Source organism: Kogia breviceps, chromosome 18 (genome assembly GCF_026419965.1).
Source record: "Kogia breviceps isolate mKogBre1 chromosome 18, mKogBre1 haplotype 1, whole genome shotgun sequence".
NCBI lineage: Eukaryota > Metazoa > Chordata > Mammalia > Artiodactyla > Physeteridae > Kogia > Kogia breviceps.
The window spans coordinates 4,156,562-4,183,487 of record NC_081327.1 but is presented as its reverse complement, the minus strand read 5'-3'; the positions used below and the strand labels follow the sequence as shown (position 1 = coordinate 4,183,487).

Sequence of the window (26,926 nt, the reverse complement as noted above, 5' to 3'; positions counted from 1 at the left end):
TTTGTATTTCTTCCTGGTTCAGTCCTGGGAGATTGTACTTTTCTAAGAATTTGTACATTTCTTCTAGGTTGTCCATTTTATTGGCATATACTTGTTCATAGTAGTTTCTTATAATCTTTTGTATTATGGTGGTATCTGTTGTAACTTCTTCACTTTGGATTTTTATTGATTTGGGACCTGTCCCCCTTTTTTTTTTTCATGTTTCTCAGAAAAGGTTTATCAATTTTGTTTATCTTTTCAAAGAACCAGCTTTTAGTTTTATTGATCTTTTCTGGGTTTTTTTTTTTTTTTGTCTCTTTATTTCTTCAAATACATTTTTGATCTTCTTTTCTCTGTCTTCTTCTGGGATCAGTATTCTGCATAATTGGCATGCTTTATATTATCCCATAGGTGTTGCATCTTGCTTTCATTTATTTCTTTTGTTCTTCTGTCTGCTGTTCTGACTGGGTGATTTCCATTATTTTATCTTCCATATCACTAATTCATTCTGCATTATTCACTTTGTGATTCATTGCCTTCAGCTTAGCCTTTGCTTCAGCAAATGAGTTTTCTAACTTTACTTGGTTCCTCTTTATAGTTTCTAGTTCTATTTTACAGGAATCTGCATTTCTCTCAATAGCTTTTCATAATCTTTCAATATTTTTCTTACCTCCTTTTTGTACTTGGAGTCTATTAGACTGGAGTGTTCTGTTTCATTGTTTGTTCTTTCAGGGGAATTCTCGTGATCTTTGATTTGGGAGTGGTTCCTTTGCTTCTTCATTTTACTTATATTTCTCTGACTCTGTGATTTTAGGAGAATCAGGTATCTACTGTGGTCTTGGAGGGCTGTTCCTCTGTGGGAGCACCCCTGTGTAGCCTGTGTAAGTCTAATATTTTTGGTGCGAGGGCTGTTTCTGTAGTGTGGACACTGTGCACGTCTCTCCTCAGTGTGTGCTGTCCGTTATCCCCTCGATGGAGGTGTGACTGGTTTAGGGGTGACCAGAGCCTACGATGGGTATTGGTTAGGCACTCCTTTTTGCTCTGTGGTTGTCACAGCCCTGTTGGGGCAGGGTCTGGTCCGCAGTTGTTGGAGTAGAATCGCACATGTGTTTCTGAGCTGCCACGCGAGGCAGGCAGGACTGGAGCACTCGCACTGGGAGAGGAGCCTCTGCGTGTTCCTCCGCGGGAGCTGTCCACTGGCGACCGCGTTGTGGGGTCGCCTGTCACCTGTCGTGTGGGCTCACAGAGTACAGTGCTGTCAGCGCTGCTCTCAGCCCTGCCTCAACCTGCGGGAACGCAGGCAGTCGGCCCTGTTGGCCCTCAGATCCTATGGTCACGGCGCTACCAGCACAGATCAGTAGGTACAGATATAGTGAAGTCAGTTGCCAGGATCACGGCACAAGCTACGGAAGCTGCTGAGACCCCGGCCCCGCCTCTATGTAGGTAAACCCACAAAGCCCACAGCTGCTGATGCCGGATGCGCCCCCGCCACGGGAGGCCCCGTAACCCACTTGGGTGTCCCACAGACGCTGAGTTTACAAGACCTGTGGGGCAGCAGTGGCAGAGTAATAAGCCCACAGACGGCACAGCTGCGGGGAGAGCGCTCCGATGCCGGCCACGCCCACGGCTGGGCAGCGCACACCGCCGGCTCGCAGGGGCGGAGCCGTGGCTGCCGAGAGCGCGCCGAGGGCGGGGCTGCTGAGGTGGGCCGCCCCTCCCTTCGCGTGCCTGTTGAGGCGGCACTTCTCACGCAGGGCCGGGCTCTGCGCACAGCCCTGGCTGCAGCCTGTGCCGCGCTCCCGCTGCTTCAGCGCGGCCGTCCCTTCCTCTCGCAGGGTCGGTCCGCTGGAGCTCGAGCTCCAGCGCACAGGCGACACAGGCCTTCTGTGCTCGGCCTCTCCGTCCCGCCCGCCACAGGCCGCTCGTTGCCCTTTTTCTCCTCTGAGGCTCCCTTTCCGTCGAGGCTGACCTCCCGCCGGTGAGGGGGTTCCCAGGTTGAGGGAACCTTTCCTGCTTCACGGCTCTCTCCCCAGGGTTCGGCTCATGTCCCGATTCCCTCTTTGTTTTTTCCTTTGATCCTAGCCGGTTACGTCGTGATCTTTCTTGCAGTTGCAGTTGTCTGACACCTGCTGCCAGCGTTCAGTAGGTGTTCTGTGAGAATTCTTCCTCATGTAAGATGTACTTGTGGGAGGAGGTGATCGCCACGTTTTTCTGTTCTGCCATCTTGATTCCTTCCCTTTCCTATTGTTTATTTAGTCTCTATTTATTTTTGTTCTGATCTTTGTTATTTCTTTCCTTCTACTAACTTTCGTTTTTGTTTGTTCTTCTTTCTCTAGTTCCTTTAGGTGTAAGGTTAGGTTGGGTTGTTAACTTGGAATTTTTCTCGATCCCTGTATCGCTATAAACTTCCCTCTTATAAGTGCTTTTGCTGTTTGGATCGTCATGCTTTCTTTTTCATTTGTCTTGAGGTATTTTTTATTTCCTCTTTGATTTTTCCAGTGGTCCATTGGTTATTTGGTAGCATATTGCTTAGAGTCCACATCTTTCTGTTTTTGCAGTTTTTCTTTCTTGTAGTGGATTTCTAGTCTCAGTGCTGTAGTTGGAAAAGATGCTTGTTATGATTGCAGTCTTAAATTTACCAAGACTTGATTTATGGCCTGGCATGTGATCTTTCCATGGTGAATGTCTATGTGCACTTGAAAAGAATGTGTATTCTGCTTTTGGATGGAATGCTCTCTCTATATTTATTTATTACTATTTTTAAATTTTATTTATTTTTAATTTTTATTTATCTTGGTTGCACCAGTCTTAGGTGCAGCATGTGTGCTCCTTAGTTGAAGCATGCATGTGGGATCGAGTTACCTGACCAGGGATCGAACCCGAGTTCCCTGCTTTGGAGGGTGGATTCTTAACCACTGCATTACCAGGGAAGTCTTTCTCTCTATATTTATATCAAGTCAGTTTAGTCTAATGTGTTATTAAGGCTTGTGTTTCCTTATTGATGTCTGGATGATCTGTCCATTGAGGTAAGTGGGGTGTTAAAGTTCTCTACTGTTATTTTGTTACAGTTGAGTCCTACTTTTATGTCTGTTAATATTTGCCTTATATATTTAGGTGGTCCTATGTTGGGTGCACGTATATTTACAATTGTTATATCTTCTAGATTGATCCCTTGATCAATATGTAGTGTCCTTCTTTATCTCTTGTAACAGTCTTAATTAAAAAAACAAATATTTTTGGCTGCATTGGGTCTTCACTGCTGCGTGTGGGCTTTCCCCAGCTGCAGTGAGCAGGGGCTACCCCTTGCTGCGGTGCGCAGGGGGGCCTCCCCTGTTGTGGAGCATGGGCTCCAGGCATGTGCACTTCAGTAGTTGTGGTACGTGGGTTCAGTAGTAGTGGCTTGTGGGCTCTAGAGCGCAGGCTTGGCAGATGCAGCACATGGGCTTAGTTGCTCTGCAGCATGTGGGACCCTCGAAGACCAGGGTTTGAACCCATGTCCGCTGCATTGGCAGGCAGATTCCGAACCACTGCGCCACCAGGGATGTACCAACAGTCTTAAAGTCTGTTTTGTTTGATACAAGTATTGCTGCTGTGGCTTTCTTTTGATTTCCATTTGTATGGAATACCTTTTTCCATCCCCTCACTTTCAGTCTGTGTTTTTAGTTCTAAAGTGTTGCTTATAGGCAGCATATATACATGCCCTGTTTTTATATCCGTTCAGCCAGTTTATGTCTTTTAGTTGGAGTATTTAGTACTTTTATGTTGGAGGTAATTATTGATATGAATGTTCTAACTGCCATTTTGTTAACTGTTTTGGATTTGTTTTTGTAGGTCTTTTTTTACCTTTTGTGATTTGCTAACTTCAGTGTTGTGTTTGGACTACTTTTTCTTTTTTGTGTATCTATCTATTATAGCATTTTGGTTTGCAATTGCCAAGAGGTTTTTATACAGCAGTCTATATATACATGATTAAGTTGCTGATCTCTTAATTTCAAATACATTTTATAAACCCTGCACTTGTACTCTCCTCCCCTCATGATTACTGTTTCTGATATCATATTTTACATCTGATTGTTTGTGTATCCCTTAATTACTGTGGATATAGATGATTTTACTACTTTAGTCTTGTTACCTCCCTGTTAACTTTGTGTGTGGATGATTTCCTACCTTTATTGTACGTTTGCCTTTATTGGTATACAAACTATTTTGTAGTATTTTTAGTTTCTAGTTCTGGTAGATGCTGACATTTAAAACTCTGCTGTTACTTGTTTTGCTTTTAAACCATTGATGACTTTCATCTTGCAAATTTTATTGTTATAACTGGCCTTCATTTTTCTTTATTCAATCATCAGTTCTGTATTTTTGATGATATTCTTAGTGTTCTTTGTTTTATGTATATAATTTGGGTTTGGAATGAATATTTCTTTAGTATTTTATAGAATTTCTTTTTTGAGTGTTTGCCTTAACTTTTTAATTTATTTATTTATTTTGATGTGGACCATTTTTAAAGTCTTTCATTGAATTTGCTACAGTATTGCTTCTGTTTCACGTTTTGGTTTTTTGGCCACAAGGCATGTGGGATCTTAGCTCCCCAACCAGGGATCAAACCCACACTCCCACATTGGAAGGCGAAGTCTTAGCCACTGGACGGCCAGGAAGTCCCTGACTTAACATTTGTTTCCCCGAAAGCTGTATAACCTCTAGAAAATTTTGAAAAGATAGTCTATTTCTTTTACTGTTTCATATTAGTTAGTTAGTACCTATTATGAACCCATACACCTTTGTTTTAATGGGCTATCTTTTTAAAAGGAGTTTTAGGTTCATGGAAGAATTAGGTGGAAGTTATAGAGATTTCCCATGTATTTTCCACCCCAGATATGCAGACCCTCCCTCATAATCAACACCCGACAGGAGAGTACGTTTGTTACCACTGAGGAACCAACATTGACATGAATTACCCCCTCAAAGTCCACATTTATGTAAGAGTTCACTCTAGGTGTTATGTATTTTGTAGGTTTGGGCAAATGTATACTGACATGTGTGTACCATAATAGTACCATAAAAAGTAATTTTATTATGTATTTATTTATTTAAATTTTATTATTTAAAAATCCTCTGTGCTCTACCTGTTCATCTCTCCCTCCCTCCTAACTGCTGCAGTGACAGATCTTGTGACTGGCTTCATACATCTGTTCTGCAGCATGTCGTCTAGTTGGAATCAAACAGTTTATACCGCGTTTTCAGATTGTCTTCTTTGACTTAGTTATATCCGTTTAATTTCCTCCGTGACTTGTCATAGTTTGACAGCTCACTTCTGTTCAGTGGTGAAGAACATTTCCGTTGCCTGGGTGCCCCACGGTTTATTACTCCATTCACCAGCTGAAGGACATTTTGGTTCCTTCGAGCTTAGATGATATGGATAATGCTGCTATAAATACTTACATGCAGGGAATTTATTTCTGCATGTCTGGTCTTTGTTTTTGTGGCATGTAATAGTTCCTCATTCCTTTTCGTCGCCTCAGAATAGTCCGTGAATACAACGTATTGTTTATCCATTTGTGAGTTGTTGGACATTTGGGTTGTTTCCACCTTTTGGCTACTGTGAACAATACTGCTAGAAACATTTTTGAACATTTTTTGTGGACGTATATTTACAGTTCCTTTTGCATAAAGCTAAAAGTGCAGTTGCTTGGTCATGTGGTGATTTTGTTTAATCTTTTGAGGAACTGCCAGTGTCTTCCAAAAGCAGCTGCTGCACCATTTGACATTTCCACCAGGAGTGAGTATATGAGGGCTCCGGTTTCTCTACATCCTCACCAACACTTGTTCTCTTTCTCTTTTGACTACAGCCATTGTAGGGGTGTGGAGTTGTACCTCATCCTGGGTTTGACTTGCATTTTTCTATGGAAAAATTATGTTAAACATCTTCTTTGTGTGCGTATTGGCTATTTTTCTTTGATCTTTGGAGAAATGTCTGTTCAGATCCTTTGCCCATCCTAAAATTGGGTTGTCTTTTTTTGTTGAGTGTAAATAAGTTCTTTATATCTTCTAAATGCAAGTGCCTTGTCAGATATTTATGATTGGTGAGTATTTTTTATTGCTTTGTAGGTTTCCTTTTCACTTTTAGAGGGTAGAAGCTTAAAGGCTGCAGGAGATAATTGAGATTTTGTTTTTAAACTAGGTTCTTACAGCATCCACAGTAACAGTCCCCAAATGGAATTTCATGACTGGGAGGCCTTGAGGTTAATTTTAAGTATTCCTCAGTCTTCCCTTTCTGGGATTAAAGGTACTTAGGCCCACTTGGGGGTGCTTTTGTTTCTACCTGCAGCCTCTGAGAACTGTGTTTGCACAAATAATCACGTGGATCACAGCGCCCACGCTGCTCGCCTTAGACCACGCCCCCTCCGCCCACGGCTGCTGTTTTCTGACTGCATTCATCCTGTTTTTACATTTCCTGTTTACAAAGGTAATTGTCAGCGTGTAAGACATGTTTTGACCAGGTAAGAAAGTTTCACTCCCAAAAACCTTGCTCTAGAAGACAGTGTTCCCTCATTTGACAGGAAAACCACCTTCCATTAACTTAATCCTTTGGGAAGATGATAGTGTATTGTTGATCCTTTTCCTAATAATATCTGACTAATAAAGTGGAGCTAAGTCTACTTGTTTCTTTTTGGTCCATCCTGGCTTGTTACCAGGATTCATTTAGTAGGAAGAAGTCATGATGTGAATAGTGACAAACTGAAAATTCAAAAATTAGATGTAGTTTACTTGAAATACAGCATGGCTTACTGATATGTCTAATTAGCTTTTCTGTAAAAAAAAGAAACCACCCCCCAAAAAAAAAGTCCCCCGTTCATCATTAAATCATAAGGTATTTGTCTTTCTGTGTGTCAGTCACCTCAGGTAGCATAATGCCCTTCATGTTGTCACAAATGGCAAGTTTTCATTCTTTTTAATGCCTGAATAGTATTATACTATATATATTTAGACATGTCAGTTTCTTTATTCATTTATATTCATCGATGGACACTTAGGTTGTTTACTACGGTAAATAATACTGCAGTGAACAGGGGGATGCTTATATCTTTTTGAGATAGTTTTCATTTTTATCATATAAATACCCAGAAATGGAATTGCTGGATATTATGTTAGTTCTATTTAATTGAAGAACATCTGTACTGTTTTTCGTAGTGTCTGCACTAACAGAACACAAGGATTCCCTTTTCTCCACATCCTTGCCGACACTTGTCTTATATTTATATCCATATTAAAGCCATTCTAAGAATTGTGAGGTGGTATCTCATTGTGGTTTTAATTTTCATTCCCCTGATGATGAATGAAGTTCAGCATCTTTTCATGTATCTGTTGACCATCTGTATGATTTCTTTGGAAGAAAATCTATTCGGATCTTCTGCCCATTTTTTTTTTTTAAATCAGAGTTTTTGTTTTTTGCTGTTGAGCTGTTAGATCTTTATGTAATTTAGATTTTAAGTCCTTTAAATAGGATTTGTAAATATTTTCTCCCAACCCATACGTTGCCTTTGCATTTTGTTGATAGATTCCATTCTTGTGCACAAACTTTTTAGACTGATGTAGACCTACTTGTTTATTTTTGTTTCTTTTGCTTTTACTTTTCATTTCAGATTCAAAAAATCATCGACAAGATATCAAGGAGCTTACTATGCTTTCTTCTAGGAGTTTTTTATTTTTCAGGTATTACATTCAAGTCTTTACTCTGTCTTGAGTTAATTTATGCATTGGGTGTAAGATAGTGGTCCAGTTTCATTCTTTTGTATGTGCCTTTCAGTTTTCGTAATACTAATTATTGATGACACTGTCCTTTCCCCCTTGTATATTTTTGGCTCCTTTGTTGTAAATTTATTGATTGCATATGTGTGGGTTTATTTCTGGGCTTTCTAGTCTCTTCCATTGACTTATGTCTGTTTTAAGGCCAGTAGCATACTCTTTTAGTTTCCATTCTTTGTAACATCGTTTGAAATTAGGGAATGTGATGCCTTCACCTTTTTTATTCTTTCTGAAGATTGCTTTGGCTATTTGGTGTCTTGTTCCACACAAATTTTAGGATTATTCTATTTCATGTGCATGTTTTTGCATGCAGAGAAGTTTTTGGCTCATTTGTGTAACTACCAGGTAGTGCGATTGCTAGATCATATTTAAGATGGTAAGAAACTGCAAACTCTTCCAAACTAGCTGTACCATTTAGCATTCCCATCAGCAATGAATGAAAGTTTTTGCTGCTCTGCAGCATTTCTAATTTTTGATATTTTCAGTGTTCTGTATTTTGGCCACTATCATAGGTGTTTAGTGGTATCACATGTTTTAACACACATTTTCCTCAATCACATCTGTCGTTTTTAACTTTTTCTTATTAAGTTTTAGTCACAGGTTACCATTCAATTGATTTGCTCCAGTTTTCTATAAGGAAGTTTTGATTTCTATTTTAACTTCAGGGGTTTTTTTGCTGCAAATAATTGTTTGGCTGAAAGTTTTACTTGCATTTTAGGTTCCTAGGATTTGCTGGCAAAAAAACCACTCTTAAACTCAGTTAAACAAGAATTCAGAGTTTACTGAATTAAAAGATTACAGTATACTAATTAAGAATAGTGTAACTAACTAAGAAAGTATAGTAAAGACAGGTTTATTACATCACAGAAATGGGGAAGCACCTACATCCAGATCCAAGTAGCACCGGGAAGTCCCTTCAGCCGCAATCTGGAATCCCAGTTGGGAAGGCCCTGGTGATGCATCCACCCCATGGGTGAGACGTCTTTGCTACTGGAAGGATTCCTGCTTTCAGCATCAGGTCACAGGCTGTCATCAGCCTACGTGCGAATTTGCAGCTCTGGTTATTGTTATAAATGCCTTGGTCTTAACTCCTAAGTCTTGGAGTGTTCTCTGATCCCTGGGGGCTGGCCAGGCCCTCAGGGTGCAAGAAGGCCCCAGACTTACTCCCTGTCTTATCTAATGATTTGCAAGGTGTGCTGCCTGTAGGTAGCTCAGCAGTTTGGCATGTAGCCAGCTTTTAGGGTCACTGCCTGGTCAGAGAGGCCTAGTGCTGCCTCTGAAGCCTGAACAAGACTACTTTACTAGCTTCCCCAACATTAATTTATTCTAATAATTATTCTCCCTGCACATCTTGATATGATATTTAGATATCTCATTTTATTTAAGGAAATGTAGGTAATTTTTTTATACTCCATGGTTTCCTCATTATTACTGCTTCTAACAATGTTTCTCAGAAATTTTCTTACGTTCCTTGAATTACGTATTTCAATGAAGCCTCTTTTGTTCCCTGTCCTCTCTTTCAACTAAATTTCATCAAAAGTCACCTGGTCCTTGTTGATATACATCCTATTATCCTCCTGTTCTTCAGGCTGTTAATTGGCTGCTTATGTTGTCGACCACATCTCTGCACACAGAACTCTGCCATGGATCAGCACGGCACGGCCAGAATTGTCTCTGTGGTTAAACCCTGCTGTGAACAACACTTGTCCATACAAGTCATTCTTTCCCCTCTAGGTTGTTTAGTAATGCCCCTTAAGCTTACTATTTTCTGTTGCTGTTCCAGAAGTCAAAATTCATTACTTTTTGTTAAGTGCATATTAATTTCTATTGATGAGAGTAAGTATATCTTTAGTGATACACATACAGTAAGAGCACTTCTCATATGATGTCTGTTTTATGTTTGGGATTGTAATGTTAAAAGCTCCAAAGATATGATTTCAAATACTTTTTAAAATTCCAGCAAAAAAGATCTGTTACTTTTATATAACAAAGCTGTTTGCACTAAAAAACTTCACGCTAAAATTGATATTCTGTTTTAAAAATGTATAAGTAGTTTAAAAGTTATTCTTACCAAATATAATCACGTCCACAAAGAGTTTCAGCCTTGGCAAAAGCCTCCTGCCGGCTTTGTCTCCGCCAGTCAACCTCTGTCGCGCCTGCCAAGTGACCGTCATCCAGCAACCGTGATCATCCTCCACTGCTGTACCCTTGAGAGGGTCTTATTGCATCCAGTGTGTTCACACAGTGAATTCATTCATTCTCCAGGTTTTGCTTTTAGGTCCTGCAAAGAACATTCTTGTACACATCTTCCAGAACAAATAATATATGCCTAGGAATGGAATTTCTGGGATATTCAGCTTGATCAAGTTTAGAGCAAATATTGGAATAGACGTAAACCTACAGTCCTCCCATAACAGCACTCTCTGTCTTCCTACTATCGTCCACATTTCCTTCATACCAACAATACATCTTCCATAGAATGAGTCGTGTTTATGCTTCTTGCTACGGCAGTTCTTCCTTTCCCAAGGTTAGGCTTTCAGTCCTCTTCCCGTAGGTTTGCAAGCACAAGCAGTGCTCCCACATTGCCCACCGCTTCACTCTTGCTTTGTTAGATCCCAGTCCTGGCCTCCCCTCAGATTTTTGTGGATCTAAGTGAACTCTATTGGTACTTCTTAGTACTGTGTCAATATTTAGCACTTGGGCTCCCCAGTTCCCATAAGACCCCGCCCCTCCCCATACCCCACACCCTGCATAAGGAAGGACCCCTACTTGCACACAGTACAGTTTGCTCAGATCAGCGACTCGGTCTGGTCCCTGTGTACATCAGCACGTGCTGGACGCGACTCCTATCATTATCTGGGAATGGTAGGACAGTCACAGTATAAGTGACACAACTCACTGCCCGCATCTTCCTTGAAACATTTCTAAGATACTGGTTATTTCCTTCAGATTTTCTTAAAATCTGTACTGCCTGGATGGACAATGCTGCTTAATACATATGAACATGTCATGTTACTCTGCACACCCAGGTTCAAACTGTCTCTTGAATTTGCTTTCTGTGTGAGTTAGAGATAGATGCGTGTTCTTATATGAAATACTGTGATAATTTACCTCAAGAATAATTAAATAATTAATGCTGTTATAGGGGCTTGAAATATTGCATGGCGGATAGTAAGGACTGTAAAGTTACCTTCAGGTAACTGGATGTGTCATTTTTTGGTCATGGTTATTAAATTCACCTTGGCCTACATTATATTTTGGCTGTTGTCTTTTTCTAATTATTTTCCATACAGATGTTCTCTCTGACCTTAACAATTTTCAAAGCATACATTATATACCATATATATATATATATATTTGCCATACAAATGGACAATTAAATGACACTCCAGTTAGGTAGTTGAACTATGTAGAGCCACAGTCATGACATCAATGATTGAAGATTTAAGACCATTTTCCCTAATTCTTAAACTTTATACACACATTTACCTGAATCTGATATTTCAAAATTCAGTGCTTATCAAGATATTACTTTTCCTATTGTGTGTTCTGTCTGAAATGAAAATTATTATTTTTTTGTTGGTACCTACTGGAGAATCTTTTAGAATTCGAGACTTATTATTTTGTGTAAATGTGGTTATTTATTACCTTACCTGCTTGATTTATCATAGGTTATGAAAATGCTTTATCAGTTATTATTGTGATATGCAGATTTTTTTTTTTTTTTTTTTTTTGCGGTACGTGGGCCTCTCACCGCTGTGGCCTCTCCCCGCTGTGGTCTCTCCCGTTGCGGAGCACAGGCTCCGGACGCACAGGCTCAGCGGCCACGGCTCACGGGCCCAGCCGCTCCGCGGCACGTGGGATCTTCCCGGACCGGGGCACGAACCCGTGTCCCCTGCACCGGCAGATGGACTCTCAACCACTGCGCCACCAGGGAAGCCCGTGATATTCAGATTTTAAAAAATATTTCTTCCTTACATCATACTCACATGTGATTAACATTATTATAAAGGTTAAGGATTAGGCAAGACAGTCTCAAATCTCAATGATGATTTCATGCCTGGATTTTTATAAGCCAGTACATAGGTAGACGTTCTAACTATGGACTGTCATTTAATTATCCAGATACATTGTAAAATATATATGTAGTATGTAGTGTATGGTTGAAATTCTATTATCTAAGATCAGAGAAAAGAGTAATATGGGAAAATATATAAAAAAATTAAATTGTATAGAACAATAGTGTCTGAATACCATGTTTGAGAAAACTTCATTGTATATGATTTTTAATGTAATTATCTAAGTCAATATAAAATATTTTCCAACTCCATTTAATAGGAAGCCATTCTGCTAGACTTGCAATCAAGGAATTATCACCAAGAAAAGACACTGATAGGGCTTCCCTGGTGGCGCAGTGGTTGAGAATCCACCTGCCGATGCAGGGGTCACGGGTTCGTGCCCTGGTCCGGGAAGATCCCACATGCCGCGGAGCAGCTAAGCCCGTGAGCCATGGCCGCTAGGCCTGCGCGTCCGGAGCCTGTGCTCCGCAGCGGGAGAGGCCACAGCAGTGAGAGGCCCGCATACCGCAAAAAAAAAAAAAAGAAAAAAAAGAAAAGACAAGACACTGATAAAGGAGAATTATGCCATGTAGTGGTATTAGAAAGAAATGAAAGTCATGGCATCAGGATTTTGACCTCAAGGAAGTCTGTGCGGATGTGCAGGAGTGTGAGAGTGAGTGGGGATGTGATGCGAGAGATAATGAAGAAGTACTTTTGATCCATAACAAAAAATCTCACTCATGGAGAAGATCAAGCTAATAAATCCTTAATTTTCCTCAGAGTGTTTCTGTAAGAAGTAATGCACGTGAATATTTCACGCACGACAAGCCATTCATAAGAAGTTTGTTAACAACGAAAGATAACGTCAGCGTTGCTGGAAACAGAGATCTCAAGTGTTTGGAAAGTAGACCTGGAGTGAGGCTGCAGGCCCGGGCGGCTCAGCTGCAGAGATTTCCAGCTGAGGAGAAAGTGTACGCATGCGGTCAAGTTGAGAAGCCAGTCAGCAGTGGTTCCTCAGTTTCACCCCTTCACAGAATTGCTCCTAGTGTGGAAAACGCTTTGTCACCTGCACAGCCCAGGAGAACACACACTCGAGAAAAATCTTACAGCTGTAATGACTGTGGGAAGGCTTTCAGCAAAAGCTCAAACCTCAGGAATCACAGGAGAATTCACTCTGGACAGAAACCTTACAGATGTAATGAGTGTGGCAAAGCCTTTAACCACCAGTCACACCTCACAACACATCAGAGAGTGCATACAGGAGAGAAACCTTACAAATGTCCTGAGCGTGGCAAAGCCTGTGCTGAGCGTTCAAGCTTTAACAGACATAAGAGAATCCATACCAGACAGAAATCGTACAGATGTCTTAAGTATGGCAAAGCCTTTACAGTGCGCTCATATCTTACTCAACATGAGTCAGTCCATACTAGAGAGAAACCACACAGATGTTATGAGTGTGGCAAGCATTTTACGCAGCATTCAAACCTTATGGCACACCAGAGAATTCATACAGGAGCAAAACCTTTTAAATGTAATAAATGTGAAAAGGCTTTCATCCAACGGTCACAACTTTGGGGTCATGAGAGAACTCACACTGGAGAGAAACTTTACAAATGTGATGAGTGTGGCAAAGCCCTAACAAGATAGTCATATCTCACTTAACATAAAACAATCCACACTGGAGAAAAACCTTACCAATGTAATACGTGTTGCAAATCTTACACTCAATTTGCAAGCATCACCAGGCATCTCAAAATACATACTGAAAACAACATAAGCCTCACATAAGTGGCAATGCTTTGGTCCAAAGCTCAAGGTTTAGGGGTCACCAGAGATTTTATAAGAAAGAAACTTTAAAAATAAAGCGATTCAGACAAAATTTGTGCATGTATTCAAGCCTTACTTAACATATGGGAGTCTATCAGGGAGAAAGAAGACATACAGATGGCCAGCAGACACATGAAAAGATGCTCACCCTCACAGATCGTCAGGGAAGGGTAAATCCAAAGCTCAATGAGGGGGCTTCCCTGGTGGCGCAATGGTTAAAAATCCGCCTGCCAATGCAGGGGACACAGGTTCGAGCCCTGGTCCAGGAAGATCCCACATGCCGTGGAGCAGCTAAGCCTGCCTGCCACAACTACTGAGCCTGCCCTCTAGAGCCCGCGAGCCACAACTACGGCAGCCCGGGCACCTAGAGCCTGTGCTCTGCAACGAGAAGCCACTGCAACGAGAAGCCCATGCACCGCCACAAAGAGTAGCCCCCGCTCTCAGCAACTAGAGAAGAAAACCCGTGTGCAGCAGCAAAGACCCAATGCAGCTAAAAAATAAATGAATAAATAAAATTTTTAAAATATATATTTTTTAAAAAGCTCAATGAGGTACCACCTCACACCTGTTTACAACGGCTGTCATCAGAAAGACAACAAGCGTTGGCAATGGTGTGGAGAAAAGGGAACCCTGTCCACTATTGCTGGGATTGTAAGTCGGTGCAACATTTATGGAAAACATCACTGAAGTTCCTCAAAAGTTAAAACTGTCAGATGAACCAGGTATTGCACTTTGAAGTATTTACTGGCAGAAAAGAAAAACAGTAATTTGAGAAAATATAGGCATTTGAATATTCACTGTAGCATTATTTACAGTAGCCAAGATGGAGAAGCAGCCTAAGTGTCCATCAATAGATGACTGCTTAGGGCTTCCCTGGTGGCACAGTGGTTGAGAGTCCGCCTGCCGATGCAGGGGACACGGGTTTGTGCCCCGGGCCGGGAAGATCCCACATGCCGCGGAGCTGGAATCCCAGCTCATGGCTGGACCCGTGAGCCGTGGCCGCTGAGCCTGCGCGTCCGGAGCCTGTGCTCCGCAACGGGAGAGGCCACAACAGTGAGAGGCCCGCGTACCGCAAAAAAAAAAAAAAAAAAAAAGAATGGTGTGGTATTGGGACTTCCCTGGCGGCTCAGTGGTTAGGACTCTGTGCTCTCACTGCAGAGGGCCGGAGTTTGATCCCTGGTCGGGGAACTAAGATCCTACAAGCAGCGAGGCTTGACCAAAAAAAAAGATGGTGTGGTATTGGCATAAACACAGATACTTAAACCAATGGAACAGATTAACTCATAAATAATTCTTGGAATATATGTAAAGTGTATTTAAATATATATTTTATTTATGTATTTATTTATGGCTGCATTGGGTCTGTTGCTGCGTGCCGGCTTTCTCTAGGTGTGGGAAGCGGGGGCTACTCTTCGTTGCGGTGCGTGGGCTTCTCATTGTGTAGCCTCTCGTTGCGGAGCACGGGCTCTAGGCACACAGGCTCAGTAGTTGTGGCGCACAGGCTTAGTTGCTCTGCAGCATGTGGGATCTTCCTGGACCAGGGCTCGAACCTGTGTCCCCTGTACTGGCGGGCGGATTCTTAACCACTGCGCCACCAGGGAAATCTCTAAAAAGGTACTGACAAGGGTACCAAGACTACAATAAGGGGAAAGGACAGTGTAACAAACGGTGCTGGGAAACCAGGTTATCTACCAGCAAAAGAAGGAAGCTGGAACCTTACTGCATCAAACGCAGAAACTTCGTGTCAGAGGAGGCAGTCAACACAGTGAAAAGAAAACCTCTAAAGAATGGAGGTGGGGCTTCCCTGGTGGCGCAGTGGTTGAGAATCCGCCTGCCGACGCAGGGGACGCGGGTTCGTGCCCCGGTCCGGGAAGATCCCACGTGCCGCGGAGCGGCTGGGCCCGTGAGCCGTGGCCGCTGCGCCTGCGCGTCCGGAGCCTGTGCTCCGCAACGGGAGAGGCCACAACAGTGAGAGGCCCGCGTACCGCAAAAAAAAAAAAAAAAAGAATGGAGGTGATGCAAGTGATTTAAAGAATTTCTAAAATCAGTGATGGAATAAAACACCCTCTATCACTGATGTTCCTGAACTTTCCATTCTATTCTCAATCATTAAGATTTTGAAGTCAGTGACTCACTCATTTAACTTCAACTGCATTAGAAAAAGAGCAAATTTCTACTTATTGGTCTCTTTTCTAGCACTTACCAGGTATTGTGCATATTAATACCATAACTTCCATGTGCAGCTTCTTTATCCCGGTTTACAGAGAGCAGACAGTGCATCCTGATGGGGCCCTAAGCAATCCCTGCTGCCCAGTAGCACTGACACCACGTCTCCAGTCCATGGGGGTGAAAACCTGCCCAGGACTACACCCAGTGGAGCCTCCTCACAAGTCCCAGGTCACTGGGTCATGGGGAGACGGGATCTAAGTGGACAGGACAGGACGGGCCCTGAGGGAAGGCCCCGGGTGACGGTGACCGTGCAGGTGTCAGGCAGGACACTGCAGAGTCAGACAAGATCGGCGAGTGCAAAGAAGGGCATCTCAGGAAGGACAGACAGAAGAATCAGCTGAGAATACGACTTTACCTGAGAAAGAGCCATTTCTGACTCCCTTTCTTTCCTCTCCCTCCTCTTCCGGGCTTCTTCCTCAGGCAACGTTGAGTCTTTAGAGGTCGACCTTGAAAGTGGAAAACATGCTGTTTAATGCTTGGAATCGACACACCCCCTTCCTGAGTCACCACCGCACACACAGGGAAGCCCTCAGCACGTGGAACAGACGGTCCCCTGCTGCCCACTGTCCCAGGAGGGGCTCAGGACAGTAACTCCCACACAGAGACCAACAGGGAGTTTTCCACCCTTTCCTTCAGATCTCGCTCCCCTCCTGGTGAGGCCCTCACGTACCCAGCAGCAGCGGGCACCTCGGCTGGACCCGACGACCCCCTGCGGGTCACGGCCCAGCCCTGATCCATCCCCACGCAGAGCAGAGCCCCTCGGCCTCAGCCCCGATCTCGGCCTCGGGAACGGGGGACTCAGAGTCACGATGCTCCGTGACGGATCCAGGTTGGAATCGCCTGGGGCACCTTAAATACGACTGAGGCTGGGCCTCACCGCAGCTATTTAAAGGGGAATCTTTGGTCAGGGTCACAAAACATGTCTATGCAAAATGCCTCACTGATTTAACGGGAAGCCTGGGTTGAGCGCCACTCAAGAGGAAAGCCCAGCACACCTAATTCTCCTTTTCCAGCTTAATCACGGTATAAGTGACGAATAAAATGGTGTACATATAAGGTGTACAATGTGATTATTTGACAGATGTATACACCGTGAAATAATTACACAGTCAAGTAACTTACACTTCCATCAACTCACAATTACCATTTTGTGTCTGAGTAGTGAGAACACTGAAGTGATTCTCCCTCAGCAAATGTCAAGTATATAGAAACACAGTGTGGATAACTACAGTCAGCACGACGTATATTAGATGCCCAGAACGTATTCATCTTATACCTACAAGTTTGTGCCCTACGACCAACATCTCCCCATTTCCCCCACCACCCAGCTCCTGGTAACAACCTTTCTGTTTCTATGAGTTTGACATTTCTAGTTTCCACATATAATATCTGTCTTTCTCTGTGAGGCTTATTTCACCTAGCATGTTCTCTAGGTTCATTTATTTTGTAATAAATGGCAAAATCCGTCATTTTTATGGCTGAATGTATACACACACACACACACACACATTTTCCTTATCCATTCTTTTGTCAACAGACATTTCGGGTCTTTCTACATCTTGGCTGTGGCGAATGATGCAGTAATGCTCATTGGAGTGCAGATATTTCCCTCAAAATATCGATTTTGTTTCATTAGCTATCTAGCCAGAATAGTTTTTGATAGATTGTGTGCCTGTTCTTTGTTTAATTTATTGAGGAAACTCCACATTGTTTTCCATAATATTCATACCATTTACATTCCCACCATCAGTGCACAAGGGTCCCCTGTTCTCTGTACTGTGCGTGCGTGCGTGCGTGTCTGCATGGTTGGGGACAGAAAGGGAGAGGATAACAGAGGAACCAGCACTGGCCTGGCAACAAGAAAGTCTCATACGCTTCCCAAGGATGAGCCTCTGGACTGCAGATCGCTGTGGTGCTCCTGCCCTCTGACTCTTGGAACCGTCTTTCCCTACATCACAGGACTCTGTCTCCTGTTACGTTGTGCCCATAGACCCATACGTAACAAGACCTCCCTAACGAAACCCTTCTGCCATTTGAAGCTCAGTACTCATAATTTCCCTTCTGGACTCAAACTTGCAAATTCTCATGAGGTCCAACACACTCTCCATATACCCCATAATATCCCCCCCCATCCTGCTATAAAATACCAGAAAACATTCCAGCCTCTAATAACTCGTGCATTCATGCTGGAATAATACATATGAAGACACCTAAGGACCCTCTAGACCCAAGACACTATATTTTAATATAATGCATTATTTTTTAAAATTTATTTATTTATTTTTGGCTGCGTTGGGTCTTCGTTGCTGCCCGCGGGCTTTCTCTAGTTGCAGAGAGTGGGGGCTACTCTTCACTACGATGCACAGGCTTCTCACTGCGGTGGCTTCTCTTGTTGTGGAGCACGGGCTCTAGGTGCGCAGGCTTCCGCAGTTGTGGCACGTGGGCTTAGTTGCTCCGCAGCACGTGGGATCTTCCCGGACCAGGGCTCGAACCCATGTCCCCTGCATTGGCAGGCGGATTCTGAACCACTGTGCCTTGGAACCAGGGAAGTTCCAGGACACTAATATTTTAATTCACAGTGCCCCTAGCCCAAACGATGTCATCTCCAAATCTAATAATAAAAGGAAGATGTCTCCAACGATGCACATGCCCCAGTGAGAACACACGTCTTCCAAGGAAACACTCCAACTTCTCTTTTGTATCTTTCAAAGTGCATCTAAAACTTTCTTCACTTGCAACCCAAAATACTCAAAAATACCAAAAGCAACCCAGAAAGTGATTTCTGAGACTCTCCCTATATTACTCCATGGGTTGCATGATGATGATGCTTGCCCCCCAAAAAACCCAACAAAAGTCAGCGTGTGGAGTGGGTGCTGGGGGGCACCCTCTAGATCCAGCACCTCGGGACCAAGGCACCCATCCTCCCGCACCCACAGCTCCCCGTGGGCGCAGCTCAGGCCTTGGTTCTTCCATCACTGCACGATATCATTTCCCTCTGCCTAATTCCACTCCTACACTCCTCCTCAGGTGTGACCATGACATACCCAATTGAAACCAGTGCATGCAAAGCCGTTTCGGCACGTGTGTCCCAGGCAACCCGAGTTGACACTAGGGCACCCCAAACCATTCCATGCGGCCCACAACCACCCATAAACCCACTTGCAGATGCTGCAGCCAGAACTGAGACATGCCTTCCCGACATTCCACACACCCACGGATCCCACGAGGAACAGGAGCACGCAGCATTCGTTGGGCTCTTCTGTTTGGCCACACCTGCTGCCGTATCCCTCCTGCAGACCCCTCCACTCTCCCCCATTTCACTACCTGTCCTAAGGGCATGACTGTGCAAAGAGGGCTAAAAGGCAGAGGCTTCCGGGCACAGACATCACAGTAGGAATGCTGCCACCCAAAGGATGCTAGCTATTCCGTACGAGTGTCGAGAAGTTGGCCCTCCCGGGAAAAATTGCCAGCAACTGGGGACGATATAGGGTCCAGTTACAAAGGCTACTGAGTTCAGTGAGGAAGTCACCGAGAGAGAGGGCCCCCAGGTCTCACTGTGTCCTGATCTCCCCACGCACAGCTAATTAGGAGACACCCCAGCTCTTCACCCGGGGCCTCCTTCACGCCCCCACACGTTCCTGACTTTCTGCCTACCTTTACCGCAGTGAAATCAGCCTCCCTGACTCTGAACAGATGACCTGCTGGAAGGCAAAAACCTCCTGTCAAGGCGGCGACTGGTCTCTGGATGTTTCGAGCCTGGAAGACCTGAGAAGTACGGTGGATCGATGACGCAGCAGACCACACGTGCGGACACCTGGGCACGCTGCCTGCGGGTACCAGTCTCAAGTGCTTACTAGGGTTCCCTAAATCGTCTTGTTCTTATTTTGAGTGATTAAGCAGCCACAGCGGGTAAGGATCAATTAAAGTTGAAATTTCCAAATAGAATTACCATCTGACCCAGCTTTCCCATCCCTGGGCACATATCCAGACAAAACTATGATTCAAAAAGATACAGGCACCTCTATGTTCATAGCAGCACTATTCACTATAGCCAAGACATGGAAGCAACCTAAATGTCCACCGACAGATGAATGGATAAAGAAGATGGGAGATACGTATATATATATGTATACACACACACACACACACACACACACACACACACACACACACAGGAATATTACACAGCCATAAAAAAGAACACAGTAATGCCATCTGCAGCAACATGGTTGCAACTAGAGATGATCATACAAAGTGAAGTAAATCAGAAAGACAAAGATAAATGCCATATGATATCACTTATATGTGGAATCTAAAACATGACACAAATGAACCTATCTACAAAAACAGACTCATGGACATAGAGAACAGACTTGCGGCTGCCAAGGTGGAGGGGATTAGGGGAGGGACGGAGTGGGAGGTTGGGTGAGATGTAGCTTTTATATACAGAATGGATAAACAATAAGGTCCTACTGTAGAGCACAGGGAACTATGCTCAATATCCTACGATGAAACACGGTGGAAAATAATTTTTTTCTTAAAGTTCAAATTTCCAGAACAAATATGCAAACCGTCTTCATCACTTGTTCAAGCCCCTTGGTCTCCCCTGAGGATTACTCAGCCCAACCCACAGTCCCAGCATCTAAACACACCCTCAGAGTGACGCACTGTCCTCATCCTGGGAAAAAGAGGAACGCTGTGTGCACCTCAATGGAGGGAAAACAGGAAAGGCTCTAAATAATCAATGTTATGTCAATGACAATTGATACAGAGGCAGTGAAACCTGGGTAACGTGACAGAGATTGTCAGGAGGGGACGGGGAGCCCTCTGTGAGCCTAGACCTGAAGGAGGACAAGGGCCTGAGCCATGGTGTCTTAAAGGCCAAAGGTAAGAACAGGATCTAAGATCTGACACAGAAAAGGTGTTGGTGTTTGGAAACAGAGAAGAGGTGAACGTGCCCGGGGCACAGTGAACCATGAGAAAGGGTCAGCGCCCAGGATGAGGCCGGAGACCCCGGCAGGGCCCTGAGGATGACACAGGGCTGTGTAGCCACAGGGAGGAGTCGGGATTTTGTCCTGAGACGAATGGAGGCCACTGGAAGCCTGAGGGCCAGCACCGACATCAACTCCCTTTAGGTTTACACTTAATGCAGAGAAGGATGACTGACTGCGGGCTCTCTGACTCGGAGCCTAGCTTCCTGCCTCCGTCCTAACACTTGTTTGTTTTTCATTCTGGGAGGCCTGGGACCCATTTAAAAAATTCCAATTACAACTGCACACTCTTTCCAAGAACCGCCACACACGGACACACACCCAATGTGGCCAATCCTTTCAGGGGTCGGTGCTGCTCAGGCCGAGAGCTTCTGGTCTAGTCTGTCATCTCAGCTCATCTCCCTGAGGCCCAGAGGGGAGACATTTCTGAGAAGGTCTGAGTTTACACAACAGACCAGGTGGAACTGAATCCTGAAAAGGTCACCTGAAGGGCCAGTGGGCACAGCTTGTCCTTACCATCTGTCCCATTTATCTATTTATTTAATCACAATAATGAAAGGGAACATTTTCTTGGAGAAGTGCAGCAATTAGAAAATTCCAGCTTGCTTTTTTTTCTAATGCTTAGACAACAATTTCTTAATTTGCACAAGTCCAGAGACACTCAGCCCACAAGAGGGTAGAACCCTTTGAATTCTTGCTAATGAAACGAAAGTCTGTTTTCCCAGCGTACTCAAAAATAGTTATTTGAATGAAAGAGAAAATGAATGAGTTATTGTTATACTGAAATAAGCCCTTACAGAATTAAATAATTTGCTTTATTAAATTTTCATCAGTATATTTCTTCTCCCTAAAACAGGCAGGAATTGAAGAGAAAGAAACAAACAGAAGTGGGTTGTTATATTCTTGGAAATTACATAAACATGCAAAAGCAAGGGAATGATTAATAAATCAATCTCCAGCTCCAATCATTTCCTGATTTGGGATGCTATTACGGGTTGAACTGTTTCTCCTCAGAAAAGACATGTGGGAGTCCAAACTCCTAGTATCTCAGAATGTGACCTTGGAGACAGGTCTTCATAGAGATGATCAAGTTTAAATGAGGTCATTAGTGACTATGCTAATCCAATATGACTGGTATCCTTATAAGAAAAGGAAATTTGGACACAGACACACACACAGAGAAAATGCCATGTGAAGATGAAGATTCTTCTTAGGCAGAAAAATATCTATGCCAAGGAATGACAGTGATCATCAGGAAACCACCAGAAGCTGGGAGACAGTAAAGTAACAGTGTCCCTCGCAGATCTCAGAAGGGACCAACCAGGCTGACACCCTGATCTCTGATTTCTCGTCTCCTCAACTGTAATGCAATAAATTTCTGTTGTTTAAGAGACTCAGTTTGTGGAACTTTGTTACAGCAGCCCTAGCAACCTCATACAGGAGCCTAGAGACCTAGTTATTTTTCTACATGAAAATACTTTCCTCTTAATACTATTTATTTTCTTTATGAAATAATCAACAGCAATATTTTTGGAAGAAAAGAATTCGTCAAAAGGTCAAAAGTTAGAAACATCTGGGGCTTCCCTGGTGGCGCAGTGGTTGGGAGTCCGCCTGCCGATGCAGGGGACGCGGGTTCGTGCCCCGGTCCGGGAAGATCCCACGTGCCGCGGAGCGGCTGGGCCCGTGAGCCGTGGCCGCTGAGCCCGCGCGTCCGGAGCCTGTGCTCCGCAATGGGAGGGGCCACAACAGTGAGAGGCCCGCGTACCGCAAAAAAAAAAAAGTTAGAAACATCTTACTCTCAATTTGCTTTTATATGTAACTATTAAATCTATTTTTGAAGTTTATTTTATGAAAATAGTGTCATTTTCATAGAAAAAAGACAACTTCTCTATTTCAGCATTCTAGGTAATTTATAAAATGGCAAATGCCATTTTGATTCTAACAATTATAAAAACTTGTATACACAATGTATTCAATTTCAGACCATGAGTTTCAAGAAACTATAACAAAAATAAAGTTCTCAGAATGAGAAAAATAGAGAAGTCAACGTGGTGTTATAACATTAAATTAAAATCAATTACACACCCACTTACCCAACACAAGGGATATAACATACAAATAAAGAGAGAATTAATAAGAAAATGTTTACAGACTTGCAGGATGATCTTCAGAGGATTACTAAAATAGAATTGTATCCTGTATTTATTTATTGATGCCATGATTTTCTTCCCATCTTCATCTTGGGAATATATACGAATAATTCAATCAATAGTAAGTTCTACTGCTGTGTGTTTTAAAATATTTTCCTGGCTCAAAATGTTTAACAACAGGGTCCATATATAGGATGCCAGACTGACTGCCATCAGCAAGGAAATAAAAACATTTTCTTTGGAAATCTAATCATTAATTTGGATTTGACTGTGGCAGTTACCAGATAAAGATTAAGCACTCAACTAATAGATAACTATTATCTTTTGTCCCCTCTTAGCAATAAGCTACTAACGCATAAAAGCGTGTACAATTGGAATGAAATTATTTTCCAGTTTAAAAATGAGTTGCATGTGAGTTCCTGATAGAGCTGTAGCAGCAATAGTATTTGTGTTTAAATGTTTACTTTATCAGAAACCTTTTTGGTGTTTAAATCTGGCAGCTTACCAAGACAGGTGTGTTTGTTCAATTTTCAGAAGAGAGAGCCGATGCTCAAGTTCAAACATAATGGATGTGGCTGATTTTAAACAGCAAAGGTGGAAGTTCATTTCCCAATCTCATTTTCTTGCCAAGCAGCTGGGCAGCCATAAAGCATGCTTACCTAACTGGTGACAATTAATTACCGTGTGGGTTCAGTTTAGTGCTGAATCCAATACTGGTTCAGAAGCCTATACCGTTCAGGGACTCACCAGACACACCTTCAGAAATGCTACAAACATACTACTTTTCAAAATGCGGGCGGCAACTCCTTTAATGTCTCACTGTCAAGGGAAATATGTATTTAATAAAATACTGCCTCTGAGATCAAAGCCCCGGCACCCATCCCTCTCACTAATTACAACAGTAAACTTGGATACATTACAAAAGAAAACAAACATTACTTGAGGACTCTGGAAGGTAAACAAGAGCAGAGAGGTGATGGGAATGAGCCAAAAGTTGGAGAAGCAGCCTCGTTGCATGGGTTCGCACCAAGCGTTTGCACAGTGGCACGTAGCACGTGCAGCTAAAGCTCCGACAGAAAATTTGGATATTTCTGGCCAGGAAACAATGGAACAAAGTCAGTTAGTTACACCAGAGTATGGGAAGAAAATCCTAGAGGAGAGGAAGCTTGAAAAGAGGCACCAGCATTTCTGTGCAGACGCCCATAAAACTCCCAGCCTAACATGTGAACCACACGTGCTTTGCACAAACCCAAATCAGCACCGCAACAATTTTGAGCACTCAGCTGACATTTGAACCACTTGCAAAATCTCAGCCTAACCTCAGCCTAATCCCTGAACCTAACAGGTTCAAAGGAGACAGGCCAAAATCAGCATGACCAAGGTTTTGAGAAAACACCTGAGACTTGAGCCACTGCAACGAAAGGTTAAACACAACTGGCAGTCTGAACAAAATAAACTCCATCTCCTACAGAAACAAACCATCAACATTCTTCAGAGGATTATAACAAAACCCAGAGTCTGCAGAGCTCACAACATCCATGAAATAATAATAATAAAACAACACTTAACATACCCAAACTGAGGAAAACAGGAGTCATTCTCAAGGGAAAAGGTAACTGGGATGACTTGATTCTGGGATGACTCAGATGATAAAATTATCCGATAAAAATGTGAAAAGCAGCTATGATAAAACTGCTCTATGTGGCAAAGAAACATACTTGAAATAAATAAAAAAGGTAGAAATTTTAAAGAAATACAAAATTTTATAAGAACAACAAAATGGAAATTTTACAAATAAAAAAAATAAATTATTTAAATAAAAAACTCCCTGGAAACTCCATGAAGACATGCCAAGTTATCTTCAAACTGTATTTTAACCAGCACTAGTAACAGTTTCTACTCAGAACAGGTCCATGAAAATGTTTAATGAATAAAATCTTAAGTCTGGTAAAATGAAATATTATTTAAAATATTTTAAATAGAGCACACAATTCACATAGGCTGAAAAATTTACATGAAAGCACATATAAATTTTTAATGGAGAAACCTCAGTGCTTTATAACAAGGATAAACCACATTCTCATCTTTACCTTTTGAAATACTAAATATCCCATACTAAAGACAAAATACAAAGTAATCTATTAAGCGTCCTAGATATCTACAAAAATTAAAATTTTCCCATGTGTCTTGAATCTGCTTGAAAGGAGACTGGAAATTGCAACTCTGTTCTAACCACAAGGCTGAACGAACTAAAAAATCAACAACTTTAAGAAAAGTAAGGTCACAGAGCCAAAAACAATTGTCAGATGAACCGAAAATTGGAGAGACAGAGAGGCAGACAAAAAGAATCACAACTTAACCGGAGTGGAAACTCATGAGTTGAAACTCCACCAGAACCCGGTCCCAGAGTAAAACAAGAAAAAAAACCTGAACTGTAATTAACAAATTGCTGGAGGCTCAGAGCAGACAAGTCCAAGAAGTAAAAACTCCAAGGGACCCAGTCACAGGTGGGCCCCTCCACGCAACCGTGAGTCTCACCTGCAGGAGCTCAACCAAGTTCTCCGAGTAAATACTGGAGAAAAAGACTCTGGAGCCTCCAGCGGGGACAGAGAAAAAGCAACTATTTTGAAATACAGCTGAGCATGCTGTTCTTTTAAAAAAAGGCCCGCCCACAGGTAAGACTATTTAACCATAGCCTTACCTGCTGGGGTTTGGAACCTAACTGACTTGCTGGGAGGGAAACAGCCGACTGCAGACCGTACTAGTCATCCTGTCCCACAAAAGGAAGGGAGAATGAGAATTATATATGCAGCTCACAGTGCAGAGTTACAGGCTCACTAAAAGGCTGAGCTCTGAACGCGTCCCATCCCCCCACACCCCGCCATCACATTACTAAAGGCCTATTTACAGCAGCTGCTTTTACCCAGTGCGTCGAGTCTGTCACGAGAAAAATTACAAGGCACGTCAAAGGCAGCAATCACAGCTGGAAGAGGCAGGGGAGACACAAGAATCAGAAACGCCGGGGATGCTGGGATTGTCAGACTGAGAATTTCTGCAAACGCCCGTTCCATTTAAAACACTGGGACCATCTTTCATGTCTGAGCAAAGGAGACTTCTTTCAAGGTCTGGTCACACTGATACCAAGCATTTAATTCTTCTTTTCCAGAAAAATCACAGTAAAATACTTTAAAAATACAGAATTGCAAAAACATAGCTGTGGAAAACACAGCAAGGGGTCAGCTTAGAAATGAGCTCTGAGCAAACTTCTTCATCATGAACAGAGGGGCTCTGCTGGAAGCTTCCAAGTCGATCCAGCCCATCCTTCCTCAACTGCAGTGACAGTCAAGAGGGACCTGAGGGAAACATCTTCATGTCACCTCACAGCTCACGGTGTTCATAGATCACATACAGAGGAAGGCAGTGTATTATTATTAAGCTAACTGGTTAAACTAAGTTTTAACTGTTAATAGAATCTTTCCAAGTCCTTATCAAAATAGTCAAATTATTTACTAGTTACCAAAGAACATTTCCAATATATAACTTGATGAAGAGAAAGCAGGCAGGCCTCGAATAAACGTGAAGCATTTTAAAAAGAAATATTTTGTGAAATTTTTTAAAATTATTTATTTATTTATTTTTGGCTGCGTTGGGTCTTCATTGCTGCGCGCGGGCTTTCTCTAGCTGCGGCGAGCGGGGTCTTCTCACTGCAGTGGCTTCTCTTGTTGCGGAGCACGGGCTCTAGCCATGACGGCTTCAATAGTTGTGGCTCTCAGGCTGTAGAGCGCAGGCTCAGTAGTTGTGGCGCACGGGCTTAGTTGCTCCGCGGCACGTGGGACCCTCCCAGACCGGGGATCGAACCCAAGTCCCCTGCATCGGCAGGCGGATT

The 26,926-nt window shown here is 42.9% G+C and overlaps 3 protein-coding genes across 4 annotated transcripts in view; 1 reads left to right on the top strand and 2 right to left on the bottom strand.

The window, feature by feature from the left end:
• LOC131744510 (zinc finger protein 665-like) overlaps positions 1 to 26,926 on the bottom strand; it is a 341,106-nt gene that overhangs the window by 280,760 nt on the left and 33,420 nt on the right. The window lies entirely within an intron of this gene.
• The window catches only part of LOC131744559 (zinc finger protein 836-like), a 383,402-nt gene that overhangs the window by 353,595 nt on the left and 2,881 nt on the right, over positions 1 to 26,926 (bottom strand). The window lies entirely within an intron of this gene.
• LOC136793056 (uncharacterized) lies at positions 991 to 13,722 on the top strand. Its single transcript, XM_067019585.1, is given in 4 exon segments — positions 991 to 994; positions 1,226 to 1,336; positions 1,423 to 1,957; positions 12,771 to 13,722. Coding segments are annotated over 4 exon segments (1,500 nt in total). The 3' UTR covers positions 13,621 to 13,722.